The following is a 20,418-nucleotide window of genomic DNA, read 5'->3' as shown; positions in this document are numbered from 1 at the left end:
GGCGGTGCCGCCGCGTTACAAGAAGCCGCGCAGTTCCAGGAACCCGAGGGCGGGCGTTGCGCCTGCTATAAGAGGCCGCCCCGGGCCGCCTCGGCAGCTTCGCCGCCGCTCACCGGCTCCGCTCTGCCGCCAGGACCGGCTCCCGCGCCCCAGGTACGGCCGCGGGAGGGAGTCCCGGAGAGGACGGGGGGATAGCCGGGGATGCCGGGACCTTCGGGGGGGCGATCGCCGAGGACCGGGGATGCCGGTGCTGCCCAGGGAAGGGGGTCGCCGGGGATGTCGGTGCCTCAATGGGGCGATAACCACTGGCCTGGGGTACCGATGTGCCCCCAGGAGTGAGAGAACAGGAGACATCAGAACCGGTGCTCCTAGAAAGGGAAGAGAGCGGGAGAGCGCAGGTCTGCCAGTGCTCCCGGGAAGGAGGAGCTGGGGACGGGGGTGCCGGTGCCGCGGGAGGACAGTAGCCGGGAACGGGGGCTGCCGGTTCCCGGGAAGAGAGAGCTGGGCAGGGGGGCTGCCGGGTTTTTGGGAGATGAGAGCTGAGGGAGGGGATTGCTGGGGACCGGGAGCACTGTCGCTGCTGGAGGATAACAGCCAGGGACCGGGGGTGCAGGTGTTCCCGGAAAGGGAGAGTCGGGGACCGGAGTGCCGGGGCTCACCCCTCTCTCTGCCGCAGGTGATGGTGTAGCAGCGGCTGCTGCTGGCAGCAGCATCCAGAGCACACGAAGCTGGCTCCCTGCGCCATGGTCACCCACAGCAAGTTCCCCTCCGCCGGGATGAGCCGCCCCCTCGACACCAGCCTGCGTCTCAAGACGTTCAGCTCCAAGAGCGAGTACCAGCTGGTGGTGAACACCGTACGCAAGCTGCAGGAGAGCGGCTTCTACTGGAGCACGGTGACAGGTGGTGAGGCCAACCTGCTGCTGAGCACCGAGCCGGCTGGCACCTTCCTCATCAGGGACAGCTCCGACCAGAGGCATTTCTTCACCCTCAGCGTCAAGACGGAGTCGGGCACCAAGAACCTGCGCATCCAGTGCGAGGGCGGCAGCTTCTCCCTGCAGAGTGATCCCCACAGCAGCCAGCCCGTGCCCCGCTTTGACTGCGTGCTCAAGCTGGTCCATCACTACATGCCACCCACACCCTGCACTGTCCCTGAGCAGCCTGGGGGGGCCCTGCACCCCAAGCGCACCTACTACATCTACTCAGGCGGCGAGAAGATCCCCCTGGTGCTGAGCCGCCCGCTCTCCTCTAGTGTCTCCACCCTGCAGCACCTCTGCCGCAAGACCGTCAACGGGCACCTGGACTCCTACGAGAAGATGACTCAGCTGCCGGCCCCCATCAAGGAGTTCCTGGACCAGTACGATGCCCCTCTCTAAGGAGCCAGCGGAGCAAGGTCACATGCTACAAGCACAAGAACAGGGGACAGGCACAATGCCCCACTGGCACAGGAGCTGGCAGGGCATGCCGAGCCTCTCCATCCGGGAAGGAGAGAGGGGGGAACTGGGGCAAGCTGCCATGGGCTCAGGGCTGTGGCCAGCATAGCTGGGCACCCTCGGTGCTGGGGGGACTCCTCAAGTAAGTGTGACGCCTCCTCTCCACGGGGAAGGAGATGGCTCCGACCAGACTGTGGATGCTACCGTGAAGCCATTGGCAAAGCCCCCGTGGGCTTGGGCAGCTAGGACAGCTCCCACAGCATGGGGAAACATGCCAGCCCCATCGTGGGGATGTCCTGGCGATAGTCCCTTCCACCCCCAGAAATGGAAAGCACTGGAGCCCAGGAGTGCCTGATCACTTTTCCTCAGTTTTAAGGGGAAGGTGTTTTTTGCCCATACTGTACCTCTTGCTGCCTCCTTGTGGGTGAAAGCTCCTTTCACACCAAGCCCCAGGCTAAGACGTCTTTGCCCCGCATTGCCATTTTCCAGGGGACTAAGCCTTAATATCCTCCCTGCCCCGCGGTCTGGGTGAGCGCACGTCCATCGGAGACGCTGCGCAGGGACGGTCCTGCTGATGTGCAGTGAAGCTGGAGGGGAAGCGCCGCGTCCCGATGCTGCTGAGTCCCACACAACCGCATCTGCAAGGATCACCCCGAGGACGAGGACGCGGGGCCCTTACTCCCTACAGTCACACCCCACCTCTGCCCAGCCACTCCCGCAGACCCCGCCTGTGCTGCTCTGTAGGGCACCAATTCCTGCAGGAACGCAGCAGGATGATCCCCTGGAGCGTGTCATCTCGTGAGTGCTTTTCTGCGTCCGCCCAGAGAAGTGGTTGGGTTTTCTGGCTTTTTTTAATTTTTATTCTTATTTTTTTAACCGAAGGGATGTTTACAGGCCAACGTGAATCACTGTCTTTTATAAAGATTCCATCTTCACCTCCAGCCTTGAGGGCTGAGCAAAACAATGCTTGAAAATTCAACCAAAACCAAACTCAGATGAAACTTTGCACATATTTATATTTATATTCAGAAAGAAAACGTTTCCATAATTTATAATAAAGAGCACTATTTTTTAATGAAAAGCATGAGATCTGGTTTGATTTCTCTCTTGCACCCCTGAGGCCGCTTGGCCCCGGCACAGTGCTGGGATGTGTTTACAGCACGTAAGCACCGTTTCCTGGAGCCGCTGTCCATGCCGGGTGATCCCGCCGGGTGACTCAGCCCGGCGTGCGTAAGCTCTTCCCCGGCACTCAGGTATGTCTGCACCCTGCGACCAGCCAAGCCACGAGGATGGGATCCGCTCCTGGCTCATGCACATGGTGCGACCACGGGACAGCAGATGTGGCCCTGGGCACAGGAGGGGCCGAGCTGGTGGCCAAGGCTGGCCTGTGGCACAGCCCCAGTGCAGTGCTTGAGAAGGGCCGAGCGAGTCCTGCCATGTCCCAGCCCTGTTTTGGCACATGCCAGGGTGAGGAGCTGCAGGAACAGGAGAGGCATGAGCAGGAGAGGGTCTGCAGGTGCTTCCTTTGAGAGTGTACTGGGCTCGGGGTAGGGGCTGACCCCCATGGCACAGAGAGGAAAGCTCTGTCCCGTGCAGAACCCTGGCCAGGCACAGATGCCCGGAGGAGAGGATCCAATTCTCCTGGGGATGTTCTTGTCCCCAGAAGTGCCTGTCCCCTGCTGTTAGGGGCATGAAGTAGGCGCAGGAATAAACGTGCAGCTCTGTCTGGCTGGTGTGCAGTGCAGTGCCCGGCTGAAGAGCTGAATCCAGGGATGTGGGTGATCCCCTGGGAGCAGGTCAGCCCCCCAGAGCCCCTGTGTGTGAGGAGCAGGCTGTGCCCAGGCTGCAGTCTGCATCTCCGCACTGTAGGCATTATGCCTGGCATCATGAGCAGTGCTCCCGCCCCGCATGGGGAACCCCGGCTGCTGGGGAAAGGATTTCCTAAGGAATCAGCCTGGACCAGAGGGATGGTGAGTGTGCCGGTCCAGGCTGTGGGCATGGCACAATCCCAGTGACTATTTTGGGGCCGCTACGTGGGGCTGTGGCACGCGTGCTGCCAGGAAGTGCCTTGGCCTGCCCAGGCACCCGCTACAGCTATGCAAGGAATGTCCACGCGCACGGGTGGCTGCCTGCCAGGCCCTGCCGAGGCACATCCCTGAGTTTAGGGCTCCCAGCAGCACCGGTGACTCCCGGCCCCGTGCCAGTGATGGGGTGGGAGCGGCGCTGCAGGCACAGCAGCCCCCAGCTGGCAGGAGCATCACCACTCCCCCAGGCAGGACAAGGCGAATCGAGGGATGAAAAACAGGGCCCTGGGGGTTTATGAGCACACCCAGCCCTCCTGGCAGAGCAAGGGGTTCACAGCACCCCATGGTGGGGCAGAATGGGAAGCTGCCCCCACAGAGAGCCCCCGGGCTGCCCACAGTGACCCTGCCCAAATGCCCCCAGCCAGATCCCAGCCTTCCCATCTCTGTGGGAACAGCCCCAGCTTCTTCACTTCCCAGAAGGGCCCTGGCATTGCCGACCAAGGGCCTCTTCCCTCGTGCTGCTGCAACCCGCGGCTGAATCAAGAATCCGGGAAGCTCCGCCAGCCCCGCGGGTTTCTTGGAATAAAGCCAAGCTCGCGGCAGCAGTGACGCGGCGGCCAGTGGGCAAATCCCTGCTGAAGGTTTCACAAACCTCTCTCTGCTCCACAGCAGCTGACTGGACTTGGCCCCGTGTTTCGTAAGCAGACTATCAGGCATGTCCTACAGCCAGGTTCCCTCTGCCCTTCACCAGGGCTGGGGCAGCTGAGCTCCCCCTGGGAGGGTTCCTGGATGGGGAAAATGGTATCAGGGTGATCAGAGCCCATCACCCTGTGGTGGTGCCAGGAGCCAGACAGGAATTTGCACAGGGCTCCAGAAGCAGGGCTGGGACACTGGGGTCCTGCAGCTCTCCACATCCCAGATCTCCTGGGGCTGGGCACCAAGCAGCACCAGCAGAACCCGCTGCAGCTGTAAATGCATGCCCCTGGTGCCATCGGTTCCTCCATGCTGTGATGGGGGCCATCCAGAGCAGGGTGAGAGCACCAGGACCAGTGAGAGCCCGACAAGGTGCTGAGGCACAGAAGGGTGGTCAGGCAGGGACAGGCTGCTGCCCCACACCCCTGCTGTGCTGCCCCAGACCCCCGTCCTGCCTCAGCCTGGCCTCCCCATGGGGTGCAGGGTAGCCACCAATGTTTCCCATCACACAGCTGGCTCATTACTGGCACAAGAAGGAAGTGTCTGCTGGGATGGTGAACCTGAACCCTGTGGGGTCAGGGGTGCAGGAAACCTGCTCTGGTGTGTACCAGTCTCTGCAGAGCCAAAACAGGAAACCACCGCAGCCGGAGATTGCTGCGGGCAGCGAGCCCCGGCACAGCAGCAGGGGGCTCGCTCAGCACCGCAGCTCCATCGTGGCTACACCAACCATGCAAAAACACAACTGGTCACAGGGAAGCTGGACAGACCCATGAAGAATCCCCAGCCCCGCACCAGGACCCCAAGGAAAGTGGCCGTGGACACGGCACCGGGGGTCCTTGGGGCGGCAGGGCCAGACAGGGAGCTTGCCATGAACACCCGACCTCACGGCACTCCCCTCATGCACTTCTTCCTGCTTGGCTCTGCAGCCCCAGGACATTCCCACATCTACCGCTGGTTTTCCCAGTAGAATGCAGGAAAGGGCTGTGCAGCTGCTGGGGACTTACTGTAAATGGCACCACCTGCTCCTTACGTAGCAATTCCTCTGCAGGCCAGGGCCATGGGGACACTTGGGAACAGGGACTGGGACAGCTGCTCCCAGTGAGCTGCCAGGAAGTGCAAGCACAAGCTCTGTGGCAGTGGTGGTCCCAGCTGCAGGCCCAGGACAAGAGACAGCTGCTTGGGCTGGAGGAGGAGCAGGGGTGCAGCTCTATGTCCCCAGAGCCCCTCAGTTCCACAACTGCCCCTCATCTTGGGCCTCAGCACTCAAGGTACTGCTCAAAGTCCCTGTCCTGGCAGCAGCTCAGCTGCTAGTGACCTGGCACAGAGCCCTGGTGTCTGGGGGAGCCAGGGGGGCTGGCTTGGCCCTGGCTCTCCCTGGCCCAGGCAGGGCTATTAACAGGCAGGGGGCAGGGGGTGGCAGGACCCCGTGCCCAGGCCAGGAGGTATTTCGGGATGCAGCTGAGCCCAGCACGCTGTGTACATCCCCATGGAAACGCTCTTTTGTTGCTGCTTCCCCAGCCAGACCCGCGGCCGGCTCCAGGGAGCCAGCAGCTGTGGATTCCTCACTCCTTCCATCAGCAGCTCCATGAGCTGCTCTGCCCCAGCCCCCCCGGCCCCAGCTCTCTGCTCCCTGGCAGAGACCCGGGCCCAGGGCTACGCTGCTCCTGCACCTGCACTGCAGGGAGCAGTGATGTGCCAAGCACTGGCTGTGGTCACTCCTGGGCACATGGCACATCACGGGAGGTCCCTCTGGGTGCTCTGGCAGCAAGCTGCCAGCTGCCTGGAGTGTGCTTGTCCCGCACAGCGCAGAGTCCTCAGATGACCCTGGCAGAGCAGCCATGGGCAGGTGCCAAACCCTAGCCCTGGAGCATCCCTTGGCCTCACATCAGTCCTGGCCTTGGCAGCAGCACAGGAGGCAGCAGTGGCAGAGCCACACATGTGGCTGGGGATGGAGCTCCCAGACGTGGGACCCTGTGTCCACAGTCCAGCCCTGCCCTCCTTGCCCACCCCCTCCTCACCTGTGCACAATGCTGGGGGTCCCCAGCAGCCTGGTGGGCTCTGCCCATCCCATGGCTCTGGTGGCCTTCAGCAGAGAGCAGCTCCAGCCCACCAGCTGGGCAAGGGGTGATGGGTGCCAGGGGTGCCACTTGGGCGATGGGGTGTGTGGCTGTCAGAGGGCACAGCTGGAGCAGATACTCCCCAGAAGGACCCAGGGGCCCTGTCTCAGCATTTAACGAGTGGGAATGGGAGCACTTTACTGTAATTCCAGTAATTACATTGTTCATCCTTGGCAGCCGACACCAGTTGGTGTCCAGCGCCATGGGATCATGATAAGCCACCTGGCAATGAGGCTTGGCAGCACGCTGTGCTGCCGGGCAGCCGGCCAAGGCAGGGCAGGGAAGGGCTGCGGAGCAAGGTGTGAGGTACGGTAAGGACCCGCCCCGGGAGTTCCCGTCACTGGTGCACAGGTGGCGGCCAGGAGGGCCCTGGTGCCCGGGGCTGGCTGCTGAGCCCGTACAGCCGGGGATCCCCATCCCGCTGAGGTCCTGGCAGGATCCTGGCAGCCACCCATCATCGTGGCGTCCCCAGAACCCACCAGGCCTGCAGGGCACTTTGCTGGAGCTGCCAGCGGCAGGATGTTCCAGCCCTACACGCAGGAATGTGGGGGTTTGGGGAAGCAAGGTGCCAGCAGGCTGGAGAAGGGTCCCCACCTGCCAGGTGCACGAGGGGACAGGGGAAGGGGAGGAGGCTGCCTGTCTCCCCCAAGGACCTGGCATCCCACCCTGGCAGCACTATTGCAGCTTCCAGGCAGCCAGGCAGGCGCTGCCTCTGGTTCTTTCCTGCCGTCGCCCACCCACCCTGGCTCAGCTGTGGCATCCCCGGGTGGTCTTCACTGGTGCTTGGGGCCAGTCAGGAGCAGGGACAGTTGGCACCCCAGGGACAGAGTGGGAGCCCTGCTGAGTCATCACTTCACTGTTCTCGTTTTTCCATGGTGCTGTTGTGCATTTGCTGGAAGCCAGCTCAGAGCCATGACTAATCTGTTCTCAAAACAAGCACAAAGCAAGCGCGAGGTTTGTGCAAACCCACGGGGAGGAGGCAGAATCACAGCACGGGGCTGGACTGGGGAGGCAAGACTCTGGAGCAGCTGGGAATGCCCAGCCACGGAGCAGCCCTGCAGGCAGCAACCTCCTGTGTAGGGGGGTGGGCACAGCAGAGGTGGGCTCTGAGGACCCCCAGCTTTCCCTCCCTGCGGCGGGGCTGCGGTGCAGGCAGCATGCCGGAACAGGGCAGGCAGGCGTGGGCCATCAGCGCTCAGAACCCCGTGTACTATGGCCAGAGTTGGGGCTCTCACATGGGTTGTTTTACCTTATGGGGAAGCCACTGGAGGGGGCCAGGGAGGAAGCACATTGATTTGCTGTTATTAAAACCAGAGCTGCTGTCGGGAACTCCACAGCCTGGCTGCCCTCGCGTGCTTCCTGGAAAAGGCTGTCCCGTGTGCCCTCACCAGCGGGAGACGGGGCCCCCAAAGCACCTGGCAACAGCAATGGCCTGTGCCGGCTTTGGGTGGCAGCCGGGGCAGGGAGCCAAAGATTCCGTTTTGCCATCGGTGCCCACCGCTCTGCTGGCCAGCAGCCGGCTCCCAGTCGCCCACGGTCCCCCTGGCCCTCCTCAGCACCCCCGGTGCTGCCTGCGGTGCTCAGGGCAGCCCTGTCACCCCAGGGCGGGCGGCAGGACGGAGCAGTGGCACCCCGCTGGACTGGGGAGTGTTTACTGGAGAGGCAAAGTCATCGCTTCCAGTGGGGGATGAATCACCCCTGTCAGGAATTCTGCCCGGGGGCTTTTCTGTAAGAGCGTGGAATTTCAACACTGGCCGTGCCCTCCCGGGTCCCCCCTTCTTGCACAACCTCTCGCCGGGGCTGCTGCTCCCAGCCCCGGCTTTGCAGCCGCGGCAATCGCTGCGCACGGGGGTCCCAGGGCAGAGCCCCCTGCCCGGGGCACGGAGCGCGGCCCTGCAGCCGATGGAGAGGGCAGGGAACAGCCCGGGCTCGCAGCGTCCTGCGAACTCACAGCCGAGGGGTTTTCCACGTGGCTGCCCGCTCAGAGAGCCGCGCCCCGCAGAGCTGCCCCTGTCGCGGGTGGGTCCCCACGGGCCCAGCGCTGCCGGAGCTCAGCGCCGCGCTGGCAGCCGGTGCAGACACGGGGGACGCGGCGGGCACCAGCTGCAGTGGTGGTTCCGATGGAGCATCTCCCCTCTGCGACCAGGCACGGCACAGCCCGTTCTGGGCTGACGGTTCCGCGGGCCGGCGAGCGCAGGGAATGCTGGCAGGGTGGAGGCATGAGGCTGCAGATGGAGGGGCAGCTCCTAGAAAACCCCTGCCAGCTGGCGCTGCCACCATCCTGGTGCTGTCCTGCTGCGGGGGACACCGCTGGCCCAGGGGCTACTGGGGGAAGGCGAGAAGGCGGCCACAGCTTTCCCAGCAGACTGTGGTGAGCCCAAGGAGCCCTGCTGCAGCCGTGCTGGGACTGGGGATTCTCTCACTTTCCACACACAGCAGGAACTCGGTGAGAACTGAGTCAGCAGAGGTGTTTTTGGATAAGGGGGAAGCACACTCAGAGCCGGAAATGAAACACCACCTTTGAGACTTGGGGCTCCTCTCAGCCTGGCGCTGGCTCCCAAACAAACCGTCCCACAGGTGAGGAGAGCAGAGCAAATGACTGTGGGAAACCAGAGATAAGGGTCCCACTTCCCAGCATCTCCTTTCCTGGACATGGGGCTGCCAGGAGCAGCCATTCCTGGGAGACCCTTGGCAATGGGAACCTGCTCCCTGCTACACTTCAGGTGTTCCTGGATGGGCATGGCCTGTGTCCCCCGGGGGACGGGGCAGCCTTGCAGTCCACAGACCACAGGACCTGCAGCTCTGGCAGAGTCCCTGTGCCAGTGACAGCCACCACATCTGCCACCACAGGTTCGGAGCAAAGGGCCCACATGCCAGGTCTGCCCCTGTGGCATTGCTTCCCAGCAAGAGGAAGCAGCAAATGCTTCCCAGGGCAAGCATTTGGATGGTTTGCCTGCCCCACTTTGTCTGCCTGAGGCTGCCCGGGGACACACAGCCACAGCCCCTATGCCAAGGCAGGGCAGGATCATCATCCCAATTCAGGGCACCCAACAGCTTCTCTGAGTCTTGGCCAGAAACCTGGGCATGTGGGAAAGACCAGGACAAAGCACCTCAGCCATAGGAAGCTGCTTTATTTTATTTTTCAATTTGCACTTTCTGCCATTCCTGGAAATGCGTGAAGTGTCTGCCCTGACCTGCCTGGTGGGAAGCAGCCCCCTTGTCCCTCTCAGCCCCTGCCCCTCTCTGCCATGCCAGGATCCACTCCCTGAGGGGCTCCCAGGACACACAAGCTGAAGCCCCATGCACCAAGATCGAGCAGCTCCATCCCAGCCCCACACATCAGCTCCAGGCTGATTTATAGAAATCCAATGGCTGGGGCTGACAGTGCCTCCTGCCAAACCTCATTAACGGCTGGCCCGGGAGAAGGCAAACAGCTCATGCAGCAACAAGGAAATCCTTGTTTAAGCGTTTCTGGCCATGCAAGGCTCTTCACCCCATGCCCAGGGGAGAAGGAGGAAGAGGAAGATGTGAGGAGGAGGTGCAGGCTACAAGCCCCAAATTGACACCACCCTGGCATTCAGGAGAACGGGATGGGACGTATGAGGGTCTGACAGGGAGGGAACCCCAGGATGGGATGCGAGCTGGGGGGAAGCAGGAAGCTACATGGGCATGATGAGGGCAGAGGGCTTCCCGCAGAACCCGTCCTTCCCCTCAGTGCCCCCTGCTCCCACCAACAGCAGGTTCCCCACACAAAGTGCTGGCCATGGGTGCAGCGAGCTCCGGGCACCCCGGGCAGCGCGGGAGGCCGTGGGAGCCAGAACCCGTGAGCCTGTCCAGAGTGGGCACGGGACACCAGCACGGCTGGCCTGTGGACCTGGCACCGACATGCTCCAGAGCAGCATCAATGACCTGCATCTGCCTGCTCCACGTGTGGCTCAGGATCTATTTCATCATCGGGAGAAAAGCATTTACTGCCAATAAACGGGCTAATTAATTCTCCTCAAAGACCTCTCAATTATTCATCTCGGGCCACAGAGAAAACAATTAGAGCACTTACCTCAGCCCTGGCTCAGCCAGTGTAGCAGCTGGTGGCAGGCAGGGCCCTGCGGGGACGGCCCGGCACAGCTCTCGGCACGGACCCCCGGTGCCTGGCCATCCCCGGGTCTGCCCACCGGGCCAGAGCGTCCCCGCGGAGCGCTGGAGCAGGGATGTTAAGGTTAAGGTTAAGCTCCACTCCCGGCTCCCCAGCCTTTAGCCGTGACAGGCTCCAGCGCTCTGCCAGGGTGCCCCAGAGCTCCCCCAGCACCAGGGCTCTCCCAGGGACCCCCGGCTGCTCCCTCCCCATGCAGCCCGCACTGGGGTACCCCGTACAGAGGGGCTTTTCCCCTGACGGTTCTCCGGCTTCTTGGCCCTTGGGATGTTCCGTCTGCTCCGCAGAACAACCCCTGTTCAGGTGCACCCTGAGAAGGGAAACCCTCGGTATGGGGGGCACGATGGGCTGGGGGGCCCTTCCCGGCACTGCCGGAGCCCACGAGGGATCTGTCCCGGTGTGTCCCGGTGTGTCCCAGTGTGTCCCGGTGTGTCCCGGTGCAGAACGGGTCAGGCTGCCCCCGCACTGGCTCCTCCGGGACCCCGGGCAGCGGGGCCATCGCCGCCCGGGCCAGGCGGGCAGAGTCCCCCGCAGGTCCCCGGAGCCGCCGAGCCGGGCCGGGCGGGCAGAACCCGGCGGGTCCCGGGCTGGAAGAAGCGGCCGGCCGGGCCGGGAAGGGTTAAGGGCGGCCGGCGCCCCCCCGGCGCGGAGGCCGGGCCTGTCGGGAAGCCGGGATCTCTGCGGCGGTTTTACTGGAAAAGTCGCTGCCGGCGGAGGGGGGGCAGCCGCGGCCTCGCAGGCTGGGGACGGGGCACCGGCCGGGACCACGCGGCCACCGGGCCCCGGGAGCCGCCCGTGCGGGGCTCCCACGGACACTCGCTGGGGCAGCCCGCGGCTCCCGCACCGGACACGGCCCCGCCAGCCCCGGGACTGTGTCCGTCGCGGGTCTGTCCCGGGCCGAAGCTCGGCCGGCGCCGTGTGCCGCAACTCAGGACATGTCACCGGGACCGGGACCGGCTGAGCCCGGAGCCAGCGCTCCCGGCGCTCCCGGGCGTCGCGCTGCCGTTCCCGGCCGCAGGGAACTGCTCGGCTCCGTGTCTCAGGTCCCTCGGGGGGCGGCAGCTGCCTCGGCCCGGGTGGGAGTGGGGCTCTCCAGAACGGGCAGGGCCAGTGCCACCCGGCTGGGACGAGCCGCGGAGCCCAAAGGGCAGACAGGGTGAGCAGCGCGGGCAGCATGGACAGTGTGGCCGCAGGACTAAGGCAGCCCGACAGGAAAACACCCCGAGCTCATGGCGAGCATATTATGGTCACTGCCAGGTCCTGAGTCAGCCCTTGGCACCCAGCACAAGACCCCCAGGGCATTGCCTGGGCCACTGACGGCTCCATGGCCGCAGCCACCGGCTCTGCTTAGGAGGCAGAGCCCATTGCCAGCCTGTCCCCGGCAACCACATGTGCCAGGGGATGGGGGCTCAGCCAGAGCCCGGTGATGCCCCGGGAGCTACAGCAGCGTGTTCCCCCATCCCACAGCCCCTCCCGAGCCTCCTGCAGCCGGGATGCGCCAGGGCTCAGCGCTGGGGACGTGCAGATGAAGCGGCTGGGCTGGGCAGGCTCGGGACGGGGCTGCCAGTGGGGCTGGTAGCAGGGGGGGCCCAGCTCCGGGAATCGGCCCCTGTGGTTGCCAGGCCTGTGGTAGGGAGGGGGGAAACCCGATCCTCCGCGGTGGGATCTGGGCTCCACTCCCGGCTCCCCAGCCAGGCCTCAGCTGCTAATTTTAGCCCTGGGGAGGCACGACTGGAGCAGGAGCTGAGCCCAGCGGGGCAGGGGCTTAGGCCAGCACAGGAGCTGGTGTGGCCAGGTGGTGACTGCAGTCCTATGGTGCAGTCTGGTCCTGGGTGAGGCCCCTGCTGGTCCTCAGCTGCCAGCCAAGCCCGTGGCCAGATGCTGGCACTGCCCACCCGCTGCCCAGCTCCCGCCGCCTCAGCTCAGCCGCTCCACGTAAGGCCACAAGCGCTTCCCTGGTCCAGGTCCCACCGTGGCCCTGCTGGGTCACACGCAGGGGTAGCTCTGTGGGTGCTTGTAGCAAGGGGGACCCCCAAGGCAGGTCCCAGACCAAAGTCCCAGGGAAAGGCACCGGGCTGAAAGACAAGGAGCTCTGTGGAAGACACCCAGCCACACTGCACGGTCCTGCAGAAGCTGTGGCTGCTGCCCAGTGAAGGAGCTCCTGCTTGGCTGCGGACCCTGTCTGGTCTGGGGGGCTGCCCACAGCAGACCCTTGAGCTACCTGTCAGCTTTGGGCACACCAGGGCAATCAGCCACCCCATCAGGTGCCATGGGAGTGGATGGGTGAGTGGCTGGGAAGGTCATGCTGAGAGATACTCCAGCCACCCGGCCGTCCTGGGCAGAGAAAGCGGCTCCAAAGCCTGCCCTGCCCTACAGCAGCCACCCCAGGTGGAGGGGGGGATCCCTGGCCTAGGGCCCCACAGTCCTGCTCTTCCCCCAGCCCTTCACCTGCGGCATGACTGGCTGCACTGCCCAGCGCTTACTGGAAGAGGAAGCTGCCGGGAAGGCGGTGTGTGGCGGGGCAGCTTTGGGGAGGCTCGCCTGGGCTCAGCAGCCGGCACAGCTCAGCTGTCCATGCTCCCAGGTCCAGGGCCAGTAACGGGAAGCGTCTGCTCTCAGTGACGGTAAATCAGATCGGGGAGATTAGAGGCCTTTTTGCCTAATCATGAGCAGCTTGAAGTTGGAGGACAAGTTCCTGGAACAAAGAGGAAATGGAGGCAGTAAATAAAGAAAAACTGTTAACATGTGGCCCTGCGTGTGAAAAACATCTCATGAAGGACTGTTTATGGCTCACTCATCTGCGGGGCTGGCAGCGCGGGGGGTGACCGGCAATAGTGAGGGAGGGGGCTCCATGGACAGGGGCACAGGCAGGGGTACGGGCAGAGCAGGTACCAGGGGAGTGCAGGGGGCTCAGGATACGGGACTTGGGGTGGCCGAGGCTGGGGGGACACGTGGCAGAGGGAGGGAGGGAGGGAGGGAGAAGGCAGCAGCATGGCATAGGTGGCTGGAGCACGGCACCACTGGTGGGCAGGGGCTGAGGGGAAGAGGCACCTTAATGCACCTGTCCTACTGATCCCCTGCAAACGCCAGGAGAGGAGCTGGGTGCTGCAGCGTGGTGTCCCCACCGTGCTAGCAGCAGTGACTATGGTCCGGCTGGTCCAGCCCGACGGGGGCCGTGAGGGGGTCTCGCTGCTGCTTTGGACACATGTCCTCCTGCTGAGGGGCAGTGGGCATTTCTGCCAAGAGGCTGATGGGTCCTCTCAGAGCAGGCAGAGGTCTGTGGAGCTGCCCAGAGATCCCAGAGATCCCAGAGCGCCGCTGCAGTGCCAGCCCACCTGCGGTGCCATGGCACTGCACGGTGGCTGCTGCCAGCCAGGGCAGCCGGAGCCGCTCCCAGCGGCCACACGACCCCGTCCGTGCCAGCCCTGCTGGCAGCGGCCTCAGGGGACGGGAGCGATTCCTGCTCAGCCACGGAAAGACTCTGGAGGATGCCCCTGGCGCTCCCTTCCGTCGGACAGCCGGGACGGGGATCCTGGCAAAGCGAGGGGCCGCAGGACAGGGCAGGGCCGGGGCGGCCCCCGCCCGCGTTCCCAGCGCCAGAGGGAGGGGATGGAGGGATGGGGGGCTTGTAGGGACGGCGTTCCCGTGCAGGAGCCGCTGCCCCGTGCCCGCCCCGAGTGTGCGGGCCCCGTTCCCGGGACGGGCGGTCCCGCCCCCGCCCGGCAGCACTCACGGGAGGCGGTGCCGGCGATGCGGGCGGTGCTGCGGCGGCGGTGGCTGCCCGGGCCCCGGGGGGTGCCGGGGGGGACGCAGCCGCGGGGTCCCGCCGCGGGGCCGCTCGCCGTGGACCTGCGGAGCGACACGGTGACCCGGCCGTGCGCGGGGATGCGCCGCGCCATGGCCCGCGCCGCCGTGGGCGACGACGACTACGGGGAGGACCCGGCAGTGAACGGTGGGTGGAGGGGACGGGCCTCCCGAGGGGTCCCTGCCTGCAAGCCCCCGACGCGGGGGCAGCCGGAACCTGTGGGGTCCCCGAGCCGCTGGGCCTGCCCAGCGCCAGCCCCCGGGACACCCGTGTCGCCCCGCAGAGCTGCAGCGCTTGGCCGCGGCGACTCTGGGAACGGAATCGGCTCTCTTCGTGCCCACGGCCACCATGGCAAATCTCATCGCCGGTGAGTCCGGGGCTGCACTCCAGCCTGTGGGATGCTGCCCTTGGCCCCCTCCCTCACGGCCCTTCTCTCCCAGTGATGTGCCACTGCCAGCGCAGGGGGGCTCAGCTGTTCCTGGGCCAGGACAGCCACCTGCACCTCTACGAGCACGGCGGGGCCGCGCAGGTGAGAGCGGCGGGCACGGTGGCACGGTGGCACTGGTGGCACGGTGGCACGGTGGCACTGGTGGCACTGGTGGCACGGTGGCACTGGTGGCACTGGTGGCACGGTGGCACGGTGGCACTGGTGGCACTGGTGCGCGCAGGGCAGGAGGACAGCCGCGTGCTGCCCTCCTCTGGCTGCCAGGGCCGGGCCAGGCGGAGGATCCGCATCCAGAGCATCACCTGGATTATTGTCCCAATCCACGGGCTGCAGCACGAGTGGGGGCTGTACACACCCGATGGAGAGGACAGAGGACTGGAGCCCCTGTGCACCAGCACTGTGCCCTCTCAGCTCCATGCTGTCCCCTGCCCGGGCACAGGTCGCCGGTGTGCACTCCCAGGCACTGCCAGATCTGCCGAATGGCACATTTGACCTGGACCAGCTGGAGCTGACCATCCGTGAGGCCCACGGCAGCCGGTACCACCCGCGCCCTGAGCTCATCTGCCTGGAGAACACGCACAGCTCGGCAGGGGGCCGGGCACTGCCCCTCACCTATCTCAGGCAGGTGAGAGCCCGCAGATGGTGCTGGCACAATCCTGCCTGGCGTGGGCAGCTGCACAGTGGCACTGCGGGGACACTGGAGCTCGGAGCACGGCTTGTGGCAGCACCAGATGCCCCAGGGGTCCCTCCCAAACCAGCTGTCCCTCTGACTCCCAGGTCCGTGGGCTCGCTGACCGTTACGGGCTGCGGGTGCACATGGACGGCGCACGACTGATGAATGCAGCAGTGGCCCAGGGTGTGGAGCCAGCTCAGATTGCCCAGCACTGTGACTCTGTGTCACTCTGCTTCTCCAAGGTCTGCTTGTGTGGGGAGGGGTCCCCAGGGCTGGCAGGGGCTGGCACAAGCCAGACCTTGGCCCTTGTTTGCAGGTGTTGAGCTAAGAACACACCTGGCAGGCTGGGCCCCAACCCCTGAGGGGCAGGTGCCCTGGGACAGCTGGAGTGACCCCGCTGGTGGTTCTGCAGGGCCTGGGTGCCCCGGCTGGTGCGGTGTTGGCAGGGTGCAGGGAGTTTGTCACCGAGGCCTGGCGTGTGCGGAAGCTGCTGGGCGGGGGCATGCGGCAGGCGGGAGTGCTGGCGGCTGCTGCCCGCCTCGGGCTGCAGCGCGCGGAGGCGACGCTTCACAGAGACCACACCAACGCCCGGCGCTTTGCAGAAGGTACCTCGGGTTCCCTGAGTGTGCTGGGATGTAACAGCACACCTGGCACTGCCAGTAACAGCAATACACAGTACTAGTGGCTTGGGCACCATCTCTGGATGGCCGCACTCCGTCTCCAGCCAGGTGAGGATGCTGTTGGGATCCTCACCTGGCTGAAGTGCCAGGATCATGCTGTGACTGTCCCTGTGCTGTGCTCAGTGACCCTGTACCACACGGGGGGAGAAAAGGCTCTCCTTCATCCAGAACCTGGGGTGGGGCTGGGGCAGGTAGTCTCTTCCAGGTAGCTGGGCAGTGGGTTTGCACCACCTCGGCCTCCCGCAGGTATCCATGTGCTGGACTCTCCCCTCTTGTCCATCAACCTGGCAGCGGTGGAGACCAACATCGTGATGGTAAATGTCCAGGGGGCCTGGCCGTCCCCCGCTGAGCTCTGCGAGCGCCTGCGTGCCGTCAGCGAGGAGGAGGTGGCTGAGACTGGGCAGGCTGTCAGCGTCTTGCTGCTCCCCTGGTCAGCACGGACTGTGCGCGCTGTCTGGCACCGCGACATCTCGGACCGTGACACCGAGCTCGCAAGGAGAAAGCTGGAATTTGTGGCCAGGAAGTGCCAGGAGGAACTGGCCTTGGGACTGCATCCGATGTCTCCGGGCACTGGGGGAGCCTGAACATCCTGCCAGCCCCGCAGCTGCAGCAGTTGGGCAGCTCAAAGCAAGGACTGGGACCAGCCCCTTTGTGCTCCAGATGTGTTCCCAGCGGTCACATCAGCCCTCACAGGCAGCCTGACAAACCAATGTGAGCCCAGCCTAGCAGAGACCCCAGCCCTTGAAGCAGTCAGTGCACAAAATAAACACATTTTACTGTAGTTAGGTGTCGCCCTGAGAATTAAGCCTTTTGATCTTGTTTTTATGGTTTCTAGCTGCTTTCCCAGGCAAGTAACTATAAACATAGATGTTTATACATTTCATTAAAGAGATGTCTTTTGATGGTCATTTCTCACGACCAGTGTGATTGGGAAGGTGGTAACCTAACTATCTAATCTCTGGTCATTGTCAAGAATCTATAAATACTGAAACCACAGAATAAATTGCACTCTTTTTCCTATCACACATTGAGCTGTGTCCATGTGAATCATTTCATGTCCAACAGCGATAGTTAGGTACTGTGTAGGTACTGTAGCTGTGAAGGGTGTTTCCCCTCAAATGTGCTCTTTTCCTTGCTCTGTAGCAGGTACATCATCACAGCCAAGGTCCCAGCAGAGGGACAAATGCTCCTGAGGACATGGAAGCATCTCAGCCACAGATCAGGGTTGCTGCACAGCAGTGCCAAGGTTTTTGTCAGGCCAGGACTGTCCCAGGAGCATGAGCCCAGCCTGGCCCAGATGGCTCTGTCATTCCTATTCACAAAGGCTTATGTCACTCTGTCCCACAGCAGCAGGTGGGCTCCCCAGGCTTCCCTGTCATGTTCTGGGTCAGCAAGGCCCAGAACTCTGCACTGGAAGAAGGGATTCTCTCAGCAGCAGTTGCTTTGGGTGTGCACTCACTGGCTCCCTTGGAAGCACTACCCCAGGCAGTGGTAATTCTCATTTTATTTTGTATTGTCAATGTGCAGTTTAAAGGGCACTGAGGGAACAAACTTCATGACCCAGCTGCCCAGACAGAGCCTTGCAGCCCTCAGTCCCCTGCACTCCAGCAGGCAGGGAAGGGGCAGAGGCTGGGCTGTGCAGAGAGGGCATGGTGTGGGTCTGACACAGTGGTTGCCCTGTGTTAGACTGAGGAGGCAGCAGGCAGCCGGATCCAGATGCCTGTTGCCACCACACAGGGCCATGGTCCCCATCTGTTTACTCCTGACATGCCATCATGCTCTTGAAATCATGTTCAGAATCACCTGGGATGAGAAGCCAAACCCCGTGAAAAGCCCCTGACCCTGCACCTCCCCGCAGGGAGGTGGCAGCCCACCTGACCCGCCTTGGCACAGCCCTCCTGTGTCACTCACTACGTCCTCACTCACCGCCTACCTGGGTGAGGACATAGCTGTCCTCTGACAGCTTCTCAATGACGTCAAAGTGATCCACACCAGCCAGATCCAGCAGAGAGACAGACCAGCCGGCTGCACGCAGGGCCTGTGGAGAGAGCAGTGCCGGCAGGATGGGCCCCAAACTCCACATGCCCTGGACAAGCAGCAGGAATAATGTCCTAGCAAGGATTGGTGTCCTCTGGTGAGCCAGAAACTGCTCTGGTTCAGCACAGAAGCTTTTCTTCCTGGTTGGGCAAGTTGGTGAGGGCTGCCTGGAGCAGTGTCGCCACCAGAACTGAGCAGGGTGCTGCTGGAGCTCACCTGGCCACGCTCCTGCGACCGCCTGATGCTCACCTGGCTTTAGTCCTGCAACTGCCGGGTGCTCACCTGGCTGTACTCCTGTGATTGCCTGCGGAACTCTGGGGAGTCGTGCTGGGCCACAGCCACGAGCACCTCACAGGCTGCTGGCTCTGCTGGGGTGACATGTCTCATGGGGCTGTTCCTCTGGGCCACCTCCCTGCAGGAGTCACACCGGTGGCAGCTCACACAGCCCTTTGCTCCAGGAGCACCCGTGCCATCAATTGGACTCACCAGCTGGGGCAGGCACAGGGGCAGGGTGGCTGCAGAGCCACTGACGTTCGCCTGCCTGTGCTCTGTCCCTGTGGCTGTCCCCAGAGCGTGTGGGCTCACCGGCTCATGTTAAGAGCATCATTCACATAGGTGTGCAGGATGGGCTCCAGGTCATACACGCCGCTCACCAGCACTGCTCCTGGAGGCAGAGGCACTGGCAGGTGAGGAGCTGCAGCCTGGCTGGCTCCCACAGCCCTGGGGACCTCAGAATCAGCTGGGGCTGCACAGCCCCACAGCCTTGTCCCAGGTGTGGAGACCAGTTCTTCTCCCAACCCTCTTCTGGGACATGGCAACATTACCTTTGATATCTGGCACCACTTGGAATTCCGTCCAGTCTGTGGACAGCACCATGGCTGCCAGGTGGGCCCCTGCCGAGTGTCCGCACAAGTAAATGCCTCTGAAAGGAAGGAGCAGCGGGCCGGTAGGAGGGAGCGACTGAGAGGGGCACCTAGGGACCCTCAGGTACACTTTACTCCGTGCAGAGGAGGTGGCACAGCTCGAATGTGTCAGCTCAGATGTTTCCCAATCTGTTGGCTGCTGCCTCATGCAGTGACGGGATTGTGGCCACAGGCACTGCCCAGTGCTTGGATCGAGGTGCCAAAACCTTTGTCCCACTGCAGGCTGTGTTTGTCCCCCCAGCCAGTCTCACAGACCACCCCCCGACCTGGGAACCACCCACCTGATCCTGGGGTACCGCTCCACCAGGAAGACGAGGCTGCGGCGCACCTGCAGCACCATGGTGTCCATGTGGCCTAAGCAGAGGACAAAGGGCAGGGTTGGAGGGCACTGGGCTACGCAGGCAGCTGCAGCCTCTGCAGGGCAGCACCTACCTTTAGGGGCTATGTCGTACCCCACCGCCACCACTGCCACTCCCTGCGACACCAGCGGGGGGGCTGCAAACCCCGAATGGTCCTTACTGGGGGACAGAGATGCTGTCAGGCTGCGGGAACCGCAGGGCCAGCTGGGGACCGGTCAGACCCGTGTACCCAGAGCGAGTCCCAGTGCCAGGAGAAGGGGTCAGCAAGAGTTGGTGAGGGGTCCCTTCCCGAGGAGTCTCTCACCTCAAGCACTGCCAGTATCCGCCGTGGATGTAGACGAGAACCGGGAAGGCTGCGCAGCACAGCGGGGGATGAGCCGGGTCTGCACCGTGTCCACTCCGGTCCCCGCCACCCCCGCCACTCACTTTCAGAAGGGTCCGTGGGAAAATAGATGTCCAGCTTCTCCCCGTCCCCGTGGCCATAGGGGACGTGCAGCGAGGTCTGCGCGCTGGCCCGAGCCCGTTCGGTTCCTGCGGGAGGGGAGGCGGTGGAGCACGGGCCCGTGGCACCGAGCGCAGCCCCTCTCCCGGCGCCGCACGTTCCCCACCTGCCGCCATCACCGCGACGTGGGCGTCGATGATGGTGTCCCGGTCGAGGCGGGGGGACCAGTGACTGGGAGAGTACTGGTCCTCCAGCGCCTGCGGGGAGACAACGGGGATGCGGCGGGGCCAGCGCCGCCGGGGGCCGCGCGAAAGCCCCCAACCGGCGGCCCGGACGAGAACCGCGCTCTGCCCACCCGCGGGTTCTGCCTCGGGGCCCCTACCTCCGTGGACATATCCCGCCACCCTCCCATGGTGCGGCCGCTCCCGGGGCCGCTCCCGGTGCCGATCCCGGTGCCGCTCCCGGTGCCGCTCCCGGTGCCGTTCCCGGGGCCGATCCCGGGGCCGATCCCGGGGCCGATCCCCGTGCCGATCCCGGGGCCGCTCCCGGTGCCGCTCCCGGGGCCGCTCCCGGTGCCGATCCCGGTGCCGCTCCCGGTGCCGCTCCCGGTGCCGTTCCCGGGGCCGCTCCCGGGGCCGCT

At 64.1% G+C, this 20,418-nt stretch overlaps 3 protein-coding genes across 3 annotated transcripts; 2 read left to right on the top strand and 1 right to left on the bottom strand.

Annotated features, from left to right (window-relative positions):
- SOCS3 (suppressor of cytokine signaling 3) lies at nucleotides 1-2,497 on the top strand. The gene is made up of 2 exons (XM_058852645.1): nucleotides 1-153; nucleotides 677-2,497. Exon 2 carries the CDS (start codon nucleotides 744-746, stop codon nucleotides 1,371-1,373), a length of 630 nt encoding a protein of 209 aa, XP_058708628.1. The 5' UTR covers nucleotides 1-153; nucleotides 677-743; the 3' UTR covers nucleotides 1,374-2,497.
- Nucleotides 2,498-13,543: 11,046 nt separating this feature from the next.
- Nucleotides 13,544-17,063, top strand: LOC131585922 (uncharacterized). The gene is made up of 7 exons (XM_058852577.1): nucleotides 13,544-14,366; nucleotides 14,503-14,586; nucleotides 14,660-14,748; nucleotides 15,104-15,289; nucleotides 15,442-15,579; nucleotides 15,750-15,942; nucleotides 16,264-17,063. The coding sequence occupies exons 1-7, from the start codon at nucleotides 13,559-13,561 to the stop codon at nucleotides 16,599-16,601; spliced, it is 1,836 nt and encodes a 611-aa protein (XP_058708560.1). The 5' UTR covers nucleotides 13,544-13,558; the 3' UTR covers nucleotides 16,602-17,063.
- Nucleotides 17,064-17,478: 415 nt separating this feature from the next.
- AFMID (arylformamidase) lies at nucleotides 17,479-20,325 on the bottom strand. The gene is made up of 11 exons (XM_058852578.1): nucleotides 20,161-20,325; nucleotides 19,945-20,035; nucleotides 19,763-19,867; nucleotides 19,641-19,689; nucleotides 19,410-19,495; nucleotides 19,259-19,331; nucleotides 18,879-18,976; nucleotides 18,640-18,718; nucleotides 18,337-18,466; nucleotides 17,951-18,055; nucleotides 17,479-17,820 (listed from the first exon to the last, which is right to left on the bottom strand). The coding sequence occupies exons 1-11, from the start codon at nucleotides 20,188-20,190 to the stop codon at nucleotides 17,791-17,793; spliced, it is 876 nt and encodes a 291-aa protein (XP_058708561.1). The 5' UTR covers nucleotides 20,191-20,325; the 3' UTR covers nucleotides 17,479-17,790.
- Between the last annotated feature and the right edge of the window lie 93 nt (nucleotides 20,326-20,418).

Source organism: Poecile atricapillus, chromosome 17 (genome assembly GCF_030490865.1).
Source record: "Poecile atricapillus isolate bPoeAtr1 chromosome 17, bPoeAtr1.hap1, whole genome shotgun sequence".
Classification (NCBI taxonomy): Eukaryota; Metazoa; Chordata; class Aves; order Passeriformes; family Paridae; genus Poecile; species Poecile atricapillus.
This window is presented reverse-complemented; position numbering and strand designations above follow the sequence as displayed.

Coding starts and splice junctions, on each gene's coding strand:
- AFMID (XM_058852578.1), bottom strand. CDS start 20,190: ATGGGAGGGTGGCGGGATATGTCCACGGAG. Junction 19,868..19,944: donor CGTCGCGGTGATGGCGGCAG/GTGGGGAACGTG, acceptor CCCCTCCCGCAG/GAACCGAACGGGCTCGGGCC. Junction 18,467..18,639: donor GATGCTCTTAACATGAGCCG/GTGAGCCCACAC, acceptor TGACTCCTGCAG/GGAGGTGGCCCAGAGGAACA.
- SOCS3 (XM_058852645.1), top strand. CDS start 744: ATGGTCACCCACAGCAAGTTCCCCTCCGCCGGGATGAGCCGCCCCCTC.
- LOC131585922 (XM_058852577.1), top strand. CDS start 13,559: ATGGTCCGGCTGGTCCAGCCCGACGGGGGCCGTGAGGGGGTCTCGCTG. Junction 15,290..15,441: donor CCCTCACCTATCTCAGGCAG/GTGAGAGCCCGC, acceptor TCTGACTCCCAG/GTCCGTGGGCTCGCTGACCG. Junction 15,580..15,749: donor TGTCACTCTGCTTCTCCAAG/GTCTGCTTGTGT, acceptor GTGGTTCTGCAG/GGCCTGGGTGCCCCGGCTGG.